The 15,152-nt window shown below is 38.8% G+C and overlaps 2 protein-coding genes across 2 annotated transcripts; both read right to left on the bottom strand.

The window, feature by feature from the left end:
- Positions 1 to 8,065: 8,065 nt before the first annotated feature.
- Positions 8,066 to 9,598, bottom strand: EAF02_008689 (uncharacterized protein; the record flags this gene model as incomplete). The annotated part of the gene is made up of 2 exons (XM_038904737.1): positions 8,066 to 9,116; positions 9,192 to 9,598. 2 exons carry the CDS (start codon positions 9,596 to 9,598, stop codon positions 8,066 to 8,068), a joined length of 1,458 nt encoding a protein of 485 aa, XP_038755794.1.
- Positions 9,599 to 10,017: 419 nt separating this feature from the next.
- EAF02_008688 (uncharacterized protein) lies at positions 10,018 to 11,744 on the bottom strand (the record flags this gene model as incomplete). The annotated part of the gene is made up of 5 exons (XM_038904736.1): positions 10,018 to 10,083; positions 10,136 to 10,389; positions 10,451 to 11,422; positions 11,485 to 11,563; positions 11,625 to 11,744. The coding sequence occupies 5 exons, from the start codon at positions 11,742 to 11,744 to the stop codon at positions 10,018 to 10,020; spliced, it is 1,491 nt and encodes a 496-aa protein (XP_038755793.1).
- Positions 11,745 to 15,152: the final 3,408 nt, after the last annotated feature.

Here is a 15,152-nt window from a genome sequence, read left to right as displayed (position 1 = left end):
AGCCCTAGCCGCTCAATCCATTCAGAGATATGAAGATTACGCTAACAAGACTCGCACCGACGCCCCTCTATACAAAGAAGGTAACAAAGTATGGGTTAGTACTAAGAATATGAAAACCAATCGCCCGATGAAGAAAGGTGATGACAAATGGGATGGCCCCTATAAGATTCTAAAAGTTTATAAACGAGCCTGTCTACTCCAGCTCCCCACTAGTTTTAAGATCTTTCCAGTATTCCACAACTCATTACTCCGACCACTCCACCGCTCACCTGGACTAGCCGGTCAAGAAGCGATCAACGAAGCCGAATCCCGTCGAAACCAAGGCCGTATCCTAGAAAGAGATGACGAAACGAACGAGGAAACCGAGCGGTGGGAATTCGATAAACTACTTGACTGCCATAACGAGGACGGATTTCACTACCAAGTCAAATGGAAACATCACCCAGCATCTTGGCAACCCGCCGAAGACCTTCGCGGCCAAGAAGACACGATCATCGCTTTCCATTTAGCAAATCCAGATAAGCCAGAACCGCCCGCTTGGGTAGGCTTCAAAAGATCTACTACTCCTGATCCCCCGCTAGTACTTACACCAAGCGCACCCCCGAATCGAGGCCGAGGCAGACCTAAAAAGCTCCGGCAATTGATTACTACTCCCAAGAAAGTTCATTTTAATCCAATAGTAGAAATTAGAGTATTTTAGTGTTATTTTGTTTTCTAAAAGGTCAATTGGTATTGCGATCGTGGACCGATCGCCTTGAGCGGGGGGTACTGTCACGGCGCCAACTACATGATCTGTAGTTGCCTTCGTGCCTCAGGCACAGCATACTAGCGCGCCCTACTTCCTATAAGTAGGGCTTCACTCTTCCATAGCTCTTCTACCCTTATGGTACAATATAAGTCTTTACCCGTACCTTGACAGTAGTATCACGGATTGGTTATAACTCTACTTAGTAGGTTTGATGTTGATCAAACTACTTATACCCTTTTGGGGTTACGTGGCTTAGTGGTAGAGTACTTGGCGCCGTGACAGTTAGTTTGATCCTACCCGAAGGCTTTTCGTGATGGAATCCGATTAGTCAGGGAAAAGCGGTCCCGCCCACTTTTAGGTACGTAATCAATTTCTACTACTAGAATCCTTGGCAATCCTATTCCGGGATAGGGGACGAGATCCCGCTATGCCCATTCCGGGGTTGAAGGAGGAAGTAGTATCACGGATTGGTTATAACTCTACTTAGTAGGTTTGATGTTGATCAAACTACTTATACCCTTTTGGGGTTACGTGGCTTAGTGGTAGAGTACTTGGCGCCGTGACATTTCTATTCTTATAAAAACGAATCCACTCCAGTAAATGCACAGGGAGTTCTAACAGAATAGGATTTCGTAAATGGAAGTCACGGAGATAGTGTGGGGTAGTTTTTAAGTTAAAGGCAAGATACCAGATAAGATTGTCATTGGTGTTCAGTCACAATACTCTATACTTAAGCTATCAGCATATTTTCTTTACAGCTAGAATACGCTCCACTTTCTATTTGGTATTACTGGTAATATTTATTGGGGGCGATAATTCGAGGATTTGTCCGGGAAATGGGTTGTCTGCCGCTTTGCGAAGCTTGCTAGATGGAAATACGGGGTGGACTTTTATAGTGAGCAGTAAGTTTAATTGAAAGGAATCTCTGGCCTAACCAATAATCTTGAATCTATTTTGAATAGGGTAATCTAGTTTTTTGGATAGTCGTTGTATTGGAAAGTCCTTTATACTAAGCCATATATAGTCTCCCACGTCGAAGTCGATTGAGTGGCGATACAAGTTAGCCAATCGAGATATCTTTTTTTGTATACACAAGATATTTTCTTTTGCTTGATCGAATACTAATTTATTACATTTGGTATATTTTTTAGTATTGATTATATTCAAATCGTTGATAGGCGTGGTGGAGTCGAGTTTCCAATTCTAGGGATTGTGGGGTAGGTAGTTATACAAGGTCTCATACAGAGTTTGATCACCTAGTAATTTATGGGGAAGTGTAAGTTGAGTGTAGTTTATTATTAATAGGAATTTAGACTAATTATCTTGATAATAGCTTATAAAGGGTCACAAGCGTTATTGGAGATATTGATTATAAATCTCAGTTTGACCATCAGTTTGCAAGTAATAAGCAATAGATAACTTGACTTGCATTCCTAAGATATTATTGAATTCTTATCAAAATTTGGATATGAATTGAGGACCACGATTAGAGATTATAATCTCCAAGGCACCGTAGTATTTGTATATATGGTATAGGTATAAGCGGGCCTGATCTCTCGAATCGATTGATTTATGACAGGGTATCGAAATAGCTTATTTGGTCAATTGGTCGATAATGACGAATACATTATCGTAACCGTATTTATTCTTGTTGAAACTGTAGTAATCCATGGTGACGTATTGCCATGCTCGCGTAGGGATCGGGAGTGGGTAGAGGAGATTGGGAGTGCGATCTTTTGATACAAAGCTGCGCTTGCATTTGTAACAATTCCGTATATATTAATTGATTATATCATTCATATTCTTCCAATAGTATTAATTGGCCAAGAGAGCATAGATCTTTTTAACACTAAGGTATACAGTAGAGACTGAATCGTGAACTTCGCAAATCAAATAGGTTTACAGATTTTCGGTATCCGGTACATAAAGTCGATCGTTGTAAAGCAAGAGTCCTTTCTTGAGCGTAAGATGTTTGTATGATTTAGTAGTTTGAACGCGTAGAGCTTTTAAACTCGAATAGAGTCTATTTGTTTTAATAATGCGATTTATAATATCAAAAAACAATGTGATTGTGTGTATATTGATATTTGCGATTATGTTCGGGTCTTGTTTGTAGAGATTCGCGTATGATTTTTGTATCCACCTAATCATCTTTTATAAGCTATTAAAACGATTCTTCTTCTTAATATTATTCTGTTGATCTAACTTGTTAGTGCGGTGTATAAGCACATCTACAAATGAATTGTTCTTTTCAGTACAATATATAATGATAAAATTATAATCAACAAATAATTCTACCTAACACACTTGTCGAGTATTCAGCTGTTTAGTTAACATGAAGTACTCAAGTGCTTTATAATCAGTGTACACTTTGATCTGGTACAGGGATCCAGCAAGTTCGGCTTTCCAATGGCCTAGGGATTTGATGATCGCGAGCATTTCTTTATCATGAACTTCGTAGTTCAGCTTGGCAGCGATTATTGTTTTCGAAAAGTAGGTAACTGATAACCATTCGTTGCTGTGCTTCTGAGATAGCACGCTAGCGACTACGCCATTGGATGTATCGGTTTCCAGTATACAGGGTAGTATATAATTGTAATGCTGTAGGAGAAAAGCGGAGATAAATCTGTCTTTAAGTATATCAAATGCAATTTGATAGATTTCGTCGAAGTAGAATTTGATATTCGCTTTTGTAAATTCATAAAGAGGTTTTGCTATTATACCATAATCCTTAATAAATCGGCAATAAAAGTTATAAAAACCTAAGAATGATTGGATACCCTTTATGGTAGTGGGGTAAGTCCAAGTAGCGACTACTTTAATCTTTTCTGAATCGACTTATATGCTGTTTGTAGAGATAATAAAACCTAAATACTTTATACATTTGACATTGAATTCACACTTCTTGAGATCTGCCTGGAGGCCAGCGGACTCAAGTTGTTCGAGAACGTGCTTGATGTATTCCTCATATTTATTTTCGTTTTCAGAATATATAAGAATATTATTGAGATAAGCAGTATAGAAGTTATCTAAATAGTCAAATAGGATATTATTCATATATCATTGATAAGTCGCAGGGCTGTTTGTTAGTCCAAAAGATAAAACTTTGCATTTGTAGGAACTATATCGAATGCGGAAGGTAATATATTCTTTGGAAACTGGATCCATACGAATGTGATGGAATGCTTATTGAATATCTAATTTAATATATATCTTTGCACCAGCGAGTTGTGCGAGTATCTTGTCAATGAGAGGTAGAGGGTACCTGTCTTTACGTGTTAAAGAATTAAATAGTTGGAAATCTATATAGAATCTTAAGCTTTTATTCAGCTTTCTCACGAAAAGAATCGGCGTTGTGAATGGTGCTTGACTAGGTTCTATAAATCCTTTGGTAAGATTCTTTATAATGTATTCTTTAACGACCTTAAGCTGTTTGAGCGATATTTTATATAGGGAACTATATTTGAAAGCTTTTTTATTTTCTTTTTTAAGTATGATCTTGTAATCATACAACCGGGAAAAAGATAGGATATCGGATTTGCGCTTAAAGAACGCTTGGTGATATTGTTAGTAAGCTTTGGGGATTGGAGGTTCTATTTTGACATCTACAATAACACAATTGAGAGTAGTGATAGTTTTTGGTTTAGAATTATTTAAGGTAACAACTGCAATTGAGATTTGATGATTATTGTTTTAACTAGATTTGTAAATCGAGATGATGTCATCAATCTCTATACATATAACTATAAAAATCTTATAATCCTTACTTTTCTTATAAATAAATTGAAATTGAATTGGCTTAAATGTATAAATATCAAATGTATCGGAGATACAAAGTGGGAGGGATTTGTAAACAGATTGAATAGAAATTTGACCGAAAATAGGTTTCTTCTTCAGATTGATTGGAATCTGAGCTTCAATCGTATTTGAGATTATTGTATTAGTCTCTTAAAAGGGATAATAAATATTTCAGGTATAATTGGTGCTATAGTCGATTGTTTATTGTTAAGTTGGTGATACATCTCTTCCAATCGGGCGTTCTGATTGTCAGCATCTTTCTATCTCAAGTAACTGATTCTGGATTATTAAAGACTATCTCTAATTAAAAGTATATTTTTTAATAAGGAAATAATAGGAGGATGCTCGGGAGGTTATTCAAGGTATCAATTAAAACAATCGACTTTAATTCGGATCTCTACCAACCATTTGTGATCTAGGATTATATTATATAAATCCAAATTGGTAATGAGAAATAGCAAATAAGACTGTTATCGAACATCAATCATGAAATTAAGAAATATGAAATGAGTAATAGTTTTATCTTGTACACTATTGTAGCTTTTGATTTCAATCAATGGTTTGAATAATATAAAGCAGGGTTTGAATATAGGGAATAATAATAAAAGGAGTGTCTTATCGATAAAAGCAAAGCCATTCACTCCGAAATCTATGAGAAATTGAGTATTGTATAAATATCCGTTCTTCGAAAGTGTGTATGATAGGTTTATGGAATTACCTCTCATTAGTTTTATCAAATCGAGGAATCTCATATCCCGAATCGCGCTTAGAAGGGAACTTCTATCTAAGCGTGTTGATTTAAACATTGGTCTTCGACAATGCGAGCGGACTCGATAGCTTCCGCTTGCACTTCTTGGTTTACATCCTCCTCGACATTCTCTTTTACATCATAGAACTCTTCATCTTCTCCAATCTCTTGGATCTCGGCTATAACGCTTATATTACCTGTGTATAGCGTGAAACTGCAATTCACTCCTGATATAAAGGCAATAGTACTATGATTGAAATTGTTTTCTGAAGATGGAGTATTGTTTGGCTTGAAGATTCCTATATAGCCCGTAGGAGTGCGAGAAGGATATTGAGTATGAAACTGAATAGATGGATTCGAATTACCCAATGAGCGAAGAGTGCTTCTAAGGGTAGTCAACGAATCGATATTATTAGATGGCTTTCTAAAAGATGTCTTTTTAGTCGTTCTATGACGATTGCGTTTTCGAAGTATAACTTCAAGTTTGTCGATCTCAATAAGCTTAATAGCCAGGTTTTCAATAGTGTAGCATTTATTAATATAAAAACTAATAGCTTATTAAAAGAAATCAGATATTTTTCTTTCCAGATTATAAAGGAGAGTTATTGGATCGGTGATTTCCGCCTATATAGCTAATAATCTAAACCTACAATACCATACTAGGAAGTTTCCTTGTTAGATGTTATTAGGCATAACCCAATATTCATACTCAATTCATGCATAATCGGCTTCAGCCAGATTCTTATAAATAGCTGTGAGCTGATTGATCAATTGCTATTCTATCAAATAGGGAACTTAAGTATACAGCGAGAATATATATTCTTATACCTTTCCTTCCATTTGATCTACTATATAAAATCGCTGTTGCACTTCCGAGATAAGCGAATTTTTATAAATTCGAGTCGTTTGGTAACCAATAACTACTAGAGGTTTGCTTTCGGCTTTATATTATCTTTGAATTTGAATAAAAAATTAATGGGCTTCGGAATATACAGATACTTTACTGTAGTGATAGGTAAATGAGAGTAGGGTGTTTAGTGAATTTGTAAATCGCTCAACAAGACGATTAGGTTTGAGAGGGGTTTGCTATTGGTATTTGGAAGGGATTATCGCGAAGACTAACTTCGTGAGTGGGGGTTTTTCTTATTCTTCTTTTTTCTAGTAATAGGAGATACCCTTTTAATAGAATCGATTGAAATATCAGGAGTTCGGACTTCGCAATTCGCAAGAGAATCTGTATAATATTACTGTTGGTATCTTGAAGGTTAAAATGGATAAGCAGTACTAAGATTACACTGTAGCAATTCGTCTTTGAATCTTACGATTTCGTTTTGCAAATCCTTAAAGTCTTTAAGGGTTGATACTTGTTCTTTTGTAACGGGAAAGTATATATCAGCATACTATCTTCAAAAGTTAATATTTTAATCGAGGAATCGTTTCCAGACTGTTTACCCTTTCCATATCTACCAATATTTATATTAGAATTGTAAGGACTATAACTGTTATTCCATTGAGATTGATTATTGTTGGCTAGGGGTATTCGGCTAGCGAAAGGGGAAAGCGATGGAGTCCTTTTGAGATAAATGGGTTGGACATGATAGCGGGTACTTGTAATTCTATATATTGGGGGTTTGTTATTTTCCGTCAAGTAGATTTATTTGGAATCAGTCTTTTTCCTATAAGTAATATCGAACGTCCTCGATATATCCAAGAAGGTATTATGGTTATAAGGTATTATTTGATCGGCCACCAGATGGCCGTGCGATCGTATAGTGAGTTGTAGATAATGTGACACTTTGCCTTAGAAGAACTGCGAGAGTAGGGTACAATTTATCCTTAGAATCTACAACTACAGAATCGGGAGCAAAGCGCTCGTAAAGCGCTCCTATATACTAGCTATGTACACGTGATCGTGCACGTGCGCAAGCGCGCACGTGAGCGATCGCAGCTGCGATTGGGTGCGATCCGTGACATTATGGGTTTTGGATGGGGAGGGAGTTGTTGTTGAGTTTAAGGATAAATAGATACTGGGTAGGTACCTAGGCAGTTTTGTAAAAATTGTAAATATTGATTTTAGAAGTGTATGTACTTGTTATTATACTATTAATCATTTAGTTGTATGTATTTATCGTAGGTCATGAGCTAGTATATGAGTATATAGTATATAAGAGGGAATAGACTAATATTAGTCTATTATGGGAAGCTGGCTCGTATTAACAACTAAATAGCTATGAAACACGTGATTTTCATGAAACAGTATATGATTTTTTTTTTTTCTATATTCGAGGGGGAAAGGCCTTATTTTATGCTTTTTCCTACTAATCTAGCTTTCCACTTTCGTTTATCTCTCGTAGATCTCTTCCTAATCCGGCCATTCCATCAAATAAAGCTTTTCTTTCTTATTCCTTATTCGATTTCGCTAGTACTATGTCGATCTTACTACGAATGGATTGAAAGAACTAATAAAGAGCTAATAAAGAATTGATTTTCAGGCCGTTCTGGGCTAAGAGCTCTCTTAAGCGACGATTATGTGATTTGATCATGTAATCCTGTGATTCGCTCTTAGTATACTATATGAATATAGAACTATATATATAAAAAGATATATTATTATATTATTTTTTATATAAAAACAATAGTATTTGATCAAAATACATAGTATCTATACATAGTATATACCAACTACCAACTACCAACTGCCGACTACCAACTTCGCATATCAGATGAGAATGAAATCTGATGCACCAATACCTAGATACCTGGGCCTGCATCTACAAAACATCCTCCCCATCATCATCAACTCCCTTTCCATGCTTAACAGCAGACATTCCCTCGCCCCTAATCTCAAACTCCACACTTCCATTCAATCCCTCTCCACTTTCCATTGCCCATCCCGCAAAAACAATTTTCATCCATCGTCTCCATCTTTTTAATACTGGTTCTCCTCTCTCTCCTTCCTCCATGATTTCATTTCTTGCTCGTCCATAGACGGGCTTTTTAATAAGTGCTATTCGACATGCTATTTGCGTGGTCCAGATTAGACCAAGAGAGGGTGTCTTGACGTTTTTGGACGAAGTATAAGAAGGGTGTGGATCATCGCCCCAGCCTGTGAACCAGCTTTGTTGATGATCCAATGACATAGGATCTGGTGTTATGATGGAATAATCTCGAGATCCTAAGCGATTGCCAATGCTACTACCGGGAATACTTGACATGGGAGCATTCATTGAACTTGTTGGTATTGGCATAGCTCCGTTTACGCCTAAGCTCCTTTTCGCAAGTGGACTGCTTTGCATGTCTCTTTCCCTTTCTCTCTTCTGACCATAAGCCATTGGACTTGCTCTTCCACTTCCGCCTGTGAACCGATCGGCTACTTGATTGGCGACTACAATAGCGACTCCGTGTTCCCTTGCCAAGTTCCTTAATAGTTGCCCCAACTTGACTAATTCTGCACTTCTCTGAGCCATATTTCCACCTCCCTTTGTCACACCAGGTCTCTCAAATTCAGCTCTGTAGTTTGCGGCTACACTGTCCAGTATAAGCAATCGAATGCCATGACGTTTAATAGCGACAGGGGCTTGGAAACGAAGAATATGATCCTGGGATTCGAGATCAGGTGTTGAAATTGAGATAACTCTATCGAGAGAAGGTGGAGATGGGTGAGAAGCAAGAACAGGGTGAGTGCGCAAGAGTTGGGATAGTCGAGTTATGGGGAGGGAAGATTCAGTGGATATGTAAAGGGTGGGAGCTGCGAGACCATGGGGTGCCGGAAGTTGAGCAGAGAGAAGAAGGGTTAGGAGGAATTGCGTTTTACCTGCGCCGCTGAAATTGTGTTAGTTGGAGGACGAGGGCAGACAAGGAACAGTAGGAAATTATGGCAATGGAAATGAGATATACCTCTCGCCTGTAACCTCCGTAATATAGCCTGTTGGAATACCGCCTCCCAATGCGCGATCCATATCATCATCCAACGTACTTATAACCTCCCACTCATTCGCAACTTCTTTTCCCGACTTCCTCAACTTCTTCACTCCTCCCTTTCCATCTACGTTGTTTTCGCCTGCTGTAGCATCCTTATCTCCAGGATTCACCTCACATATCCCAAGGTCTCCCCTTAAATGTTCCAGTACATCTGCACACAATCTTTTGACGTCTAAGAGAGGTAAAGTCGCACGTTTGGCTATCTCAACACAATCGAGAGTGAGCAGATCAGCGACGGTAACGAGATTCTTCTCCAGTGAAGGTAGGAGTCGCACATATTTTTGTGTGGGAAATTCGGGGAGGATATCTAGGAGGTCGGTCATGGAGGCATTGGGGACGGTGGAAAGCGCGAGAATAAATTGCGAAAAAGGAAGAAAGGCTGGAACGCGAAAAGGATCTCGCGTCGCTTGAAGTCTCGTGTTCACGTGACTAGTTATTGCTATAGACTTTTGATTTCGTCACTGTTGAACTAAATTTGGCTTCAACCTTGGAGTCATTGAAGATTTTAAAAAATTTATTCGTCGAAACGATTGCTATTTTCAAATATTCAAAACTTCTGTACGTGTGTATTCTAACAAGTATGGGATTCATCATGATACTTTGCTTTGCTTGAGCAAGTGTGTCTTGTCTTATCTGATGCTTTTATCACTGACCCTACTACGATAATAGCTTAGCGTTCTTCGGCCTTCGGATGGTTCCACTAGTATCTGGTAACCTTACCTCTAGGCGGGGAATATTATATCTACTCTGCAGCCGCCACTTCTACATCGCTTCTCTTTGCCGATATTTCGGATTTTGTGAATAGGATCTAGATGCTATTAGTACTATCGATAATTCATTGATTCAATTGTTCTACTCACCACTGGTATTGCAACAGTTGCAGTCAAGATTCCAAGACTGGAAACGAAAAATATCCAGCTTCTTTCTCCAAAAGCGTAACTCGTCCAAGCAGGACCGGCAAGAACCCCGGCTGCACTAGCGCTGGTATATAAGGAGAAAACTTGACCGCTAGCTCCCGTCTTACCGAAAATGCCGGGCGTCTCCTTCTCCATACTTGCTACCGCTCGACTCAAGTCAGCACCTAATGGTGATGAACCGAAGACCCTGGCGACGCCTATGATTCATATCAGTAACTATGAAAAGCAATGATCACACATGGAATGGGACAAGATTACCATAAAGTGTAAGAAGGATAGCAAGCCCAGCAATTTGATCAGTGCTGTTGCTATGTATCAAGACGAGCAAGACAGTGAAGACAGCAGATATGATGAAGTATGACGCAGTGAGCCATCGAGAAGGCCAGACATCAGAGAGTTTACCAGCTATCGGGGCTAAAAATATGGGAAATGTTATAGTCAAGAAGATTAAGCCAGCACCGGTTGAGTCCCAATTGAACCTTCGTTCCACGAATATTGGGAGAGCTGCATCGAAACTTGCGAGCAGAAATACAGTCACCCAAACACCGTACAAATCAGCCCATATGCGTGGGGATTTTAACAGAGTTACTAAGGCTATTGGGTGCTTCTTGTTGTCTGCTGGTGGAGGTTGATTTTGGTTGTTCCCAAGCAGTGGCTCAGAGGCTATGTCGCTAGTGGAAGGCGTAGACGAATTTTGTTGTTCGAAAACGGCATTGTCAACACTTTGCTGAAAAGTCCCGTACGTCTGTGTTTCACCTATAGTTTTATCTATTTTCAACCTCGCGGCAACTTTTTTCTCGATCATGAACAAACGCATAACGATATCGATCGCAATAAGGATAAACATTACGATGAATAATGATCCATAACCAAGTCCCGCATACATTATGCCGCCTATGGTTGGGGAGATCAGCATTCCAATGTTGAGACTCGAAATGACGTATCCCATCCATTGTCCAATATCCTTTGAGCCAACTGTATCTGCAAGCAGAGCAAATCCGACTGTATATACTACAGCTGCCGATAGTCCCTGAAGAAAACGGCTGAGAGCCAGTATCCAAACATTCTGTGCAAAATATAAGACGGCCGTGGCAGCTGCATTAGAGAAGAATCCCATGAGTAAAGGTGTTCTTCGTGATGAACTTTGATCAGCATAGTAGCCAAAGAGTGGACTCGCTATCAATTGGGCAAGGCCGAATGCTGTTAAAAGCATAGAATTCCAGAATTCGACTGGGAGAAATTAGCTTGCCGACTCGAAAAACTATTTTTGAAACGAGGGATTCTATTCATACGGTCCTCATCTGCAATTCCAATTCGACTTTCCAGTTCGTTTGGAAGAACAGGAATGACGACTCCATAGATGAAAGAGTCCTATGACCTGGATGTCAGCACTCGTTTTCTTTAGATGCTCGCGAACTTGAAGCCCACATACACTGAATGATGCAACACAGATTGTGCTAACAATGAACCATTTGGATGAGCGGAAGTTCAGAAACCTTGGTTCTCTACGCTCCCCCTGCATTTCAGAAGTTTGCGTTTTGAACGACCACATAATTGAAATTGAAATAAAAGAATCCTGGCTCTTGGGACCGTTTCGAGCTCTCAGTCGTGCGAATTATACAATAATGTATGATGGGAGAACTTCCAGAACTAAAATAGGGGAGGAGCTTTTACCGAATTGTGCTGATCTACCGAGGCCGATTTGAATCATTTGGCATAAACCCCAAAAATAGATTTTTGTTTGAGCTAAAAATGTATTTAGAATTTAGTGGTGTGTTTTTATATTAAAGTATTCAATTCAGTATATAATCTTAAAAGGATCGATAAAATAAAAGAAAAAGAGAAAACTCTATTAATTAGAATTCAAGGAATCGATTAATATAATTATTTTTGAGATAATTCAAAATAATTATATCAATCGATTCCTTTAAAGTTGTGTATTGAATTGAATACTTTTATTAATATTATAGAAACTAACTAAAGCTATATTAGTTATATAATTTAAGTGAGATAAGTTTGAGTTTTAGATAAGGAATTCTTATTAAACTTATTTCACTTATTTTGCTTAATCTAAAATAGTCTATATACTATAAAAAAAACTATTTGAAAAAGGATTTTAAATATTAATATACTTCCTATAGAAAATTTTGAAATAAATTCTAAAAACAAATAAATAAAGCTAACCCTAAAAGCTATTCAATAATATAATTTATTTCACAAAAAACTTCAATAAGATTGAATTCAATTGTTCTTTATAAGATTTCTATAAACATACCATGCTCAATCCCGCGAGACACAAAGAGTGCAATCGACTACCTCTCTCTCCTTCTGAAGACCCCAATAGACTTCGCAATCTTTCTAGCGATCACCAATCACTTCGAGCAACTATACTCAGTCCCTCCAGAGATCCTCTGATCTCCCACTTTCACATTACCAATCGGGACTACACCCCCCTGTTAGGGTTGATCCACTTTACCACTAACCCACAAAAGCGTGGAGTGTTCCGAATGCGTTCGGAACAGTGGATCTACTATATAAACCCTGTCAGGTGGTCGCTCCCTGACACCCCCCCCTGAAGCTGCTTTCCCCCCTCCACCATTACGTACAAACTGTACCACACAAAAACTGACAATATAGGGCCCTATAGTTAGTCTCAAATCTGGGCTACCCAGCATGAAGTGGGTTGAACAGCATCGATATTGCAAGCGGGAGATAAGCGGCAGGAGTGCGCATAACGCTTCTAATCGCTTTTCCCCCGGCCTGCATCACAGCCGTAGAAGAACGGAACGCATGGCTATACCGGCATCCCCGCTAGCATAATCCATCCCTAGTACCCTCTGGGAGGTTGTGGCGAGCCCCTGCGGCTTGCCCTCTGGATGTAAATTAATAAATAAATAAATTAATAAATAAATAAATAAATAAATACCATACAGATTCTAAAATTTCTTTTTTCATTAGGCAAAAATCTATTTTTGGGGTTGTCACGGAATTCACTATATAGTGTAACCCTACGGTATTAATCCTAGTACTTCTCCAGAGTACTTATTTCTATGATTATTAAAACTATTTTACTCAACTCATTTGTATACCCTATATACCTAATTAGGCGACTTTATCATTTGATCAGAGTATATAAATCAGGTATGATCCTTATAATCACATTTCAAGTTAATCTAGTTTATTATTACTCTATATATCTATCTTCTAATCAAAGTGATCATTAGATATAGCTATTACCTCCATGATAGGGGTTTATGCCAAATGATTCAATCGGCCTCAGTATGATCGCGCGATTTACCCCTTTAATACTTGCATACATACGAAGCGCATGGAGGTAAAAATGGGCAATAGCTTTCAGCCGTCATACTTCAGGTGGCTTGGACATAAGGTTTTCTCCTGTTGCACAATGCAGGTGGCAATGCCACCCTAACTCAGTGCAAGGCTTTAGGTTTCCCGCACCGTACAGAATCTGCGTACGACCAAGGCTGTTTTTGACTGCATTTCGTCGCATTACATTATTAGTCTGCCTCAATTCGCTGCAAACATGTTCCGATCTTTCGTGATTATTATTACACATCGCGATTCAAATTGATTAAACCGCATGATCAATTGCTAGGGTCTAGAGTTGCAGATCGAGAAAAAAACAATCTCTACATGGTAGTCTGGTTCTTTTGTTTACATTTGTTTTTTATTTCATTGTATTTTTCCAGAGTCAGAACAAGCGTAAATAAGAGGATACAGTTACGTAAATTCGCGCCCGGATGATCCGAGCTTCCTTGAAGTTGATCGTCTGCAGGATTATGTTTGTCTCACAATGTTATATGCGCGTCACTGTTTTCTGGAACTTTAGCCAAGCAGACGGGAAACTTGACGATCAATAGCGATCTGTACATGGGCAAATTACACTAGGCAATTTCATTGGTTTTGTTGCGATTTGAAATTTCTGTTTTTGAGGTATTATAACTTATTAGACAGTTTTTGACAACATCATGATGACACTCAACGTAAGTGCTCTGGAATCTGTTCATCGCATATCATGATGTTGTCTAGTACAATTGTTTCAAAGCAATGTTTTCACCATTTAACGAGGAGAATAAAACGTTCATTTTTCATTTCATTTAGGAAAGGTCTGATTAACCCAAGGTTATACGGTGATTGGGTTCCAGAACTCTCATAAATCAGTTCATATTCTACATATTTCCAGCCCGTAATTGGCCTAGCTTGATAGTGCCGAGACAACCAATGGAGCTATTTAAATAAGCGCAAGGACGTGGAACGTTCCGCCCTTGTCTTAGATCTCATTGCATCTTGCGGAGAACCCTCCTGGTTACGCAAGCCACTTAAAACGTACGCTCTTCCTCATCCAAATTTAAATATAGTGACATACACTCGCTACTAGACATATTGACATCAGAGAAATTTGATCCATGGTCTCAATGTGGCGTCATTACTGCCCCATACGGAAATGACTGCACTAGATTGTGCCATATGCGCCAGAAGAAAGAGGAAAGTCAACAAGTCATGTGGGTGTTCAGTTATGTACGATCCTAGATGTTTTGACTTGATCTTTCAGCCCCTTTCCCATATGATATAATGGATGCCGGCTCAGTACGCTATGCAGCTACCAGGAAGGAATTTTACAATGCAGATGGAATCGAGGTTAACGGATTGGAGTTACTGGAGATGATACGAATGAGCTGAAAGAGCTTCGCGAAAGAATCCCTCCCGCGCCGGGCTATGACTACATCGAGAGTTGGGTCTGTGTAGTCAAATCTTAACATTGAATGATTGGAGCACGTCATGTAGAATTAACACTATGTTCTGAGGCTATCCAGGGCAATCTACCCTCAAAGCCAGGGCGCGTGTCAAATCGGAAGTGATACTCTCCAAGCCCGCAGGCTGGGGTTGCAGTCTATAACCCGTTGATCTATGGAGATCAGCTTCGAAAGCTATGATGGCA

This window comes from Botrytis sinoallii, assembly GCF_014898435.1.
Source record: "Botrytis sinoallii strain Bc 23 chromosome Unknown BSIN_016, whole genome shotgun sequence".
Lineage (NCBI taxonomy): Eukaryota > Fungi > Ascomycota > Leotiomycetes > Helotiales > Sclerotiniaceae > Botrytis > Botrytis sinoallii.
This window is presented reverse-complemented; position numbering and strand designations above follow the sequence as displayed.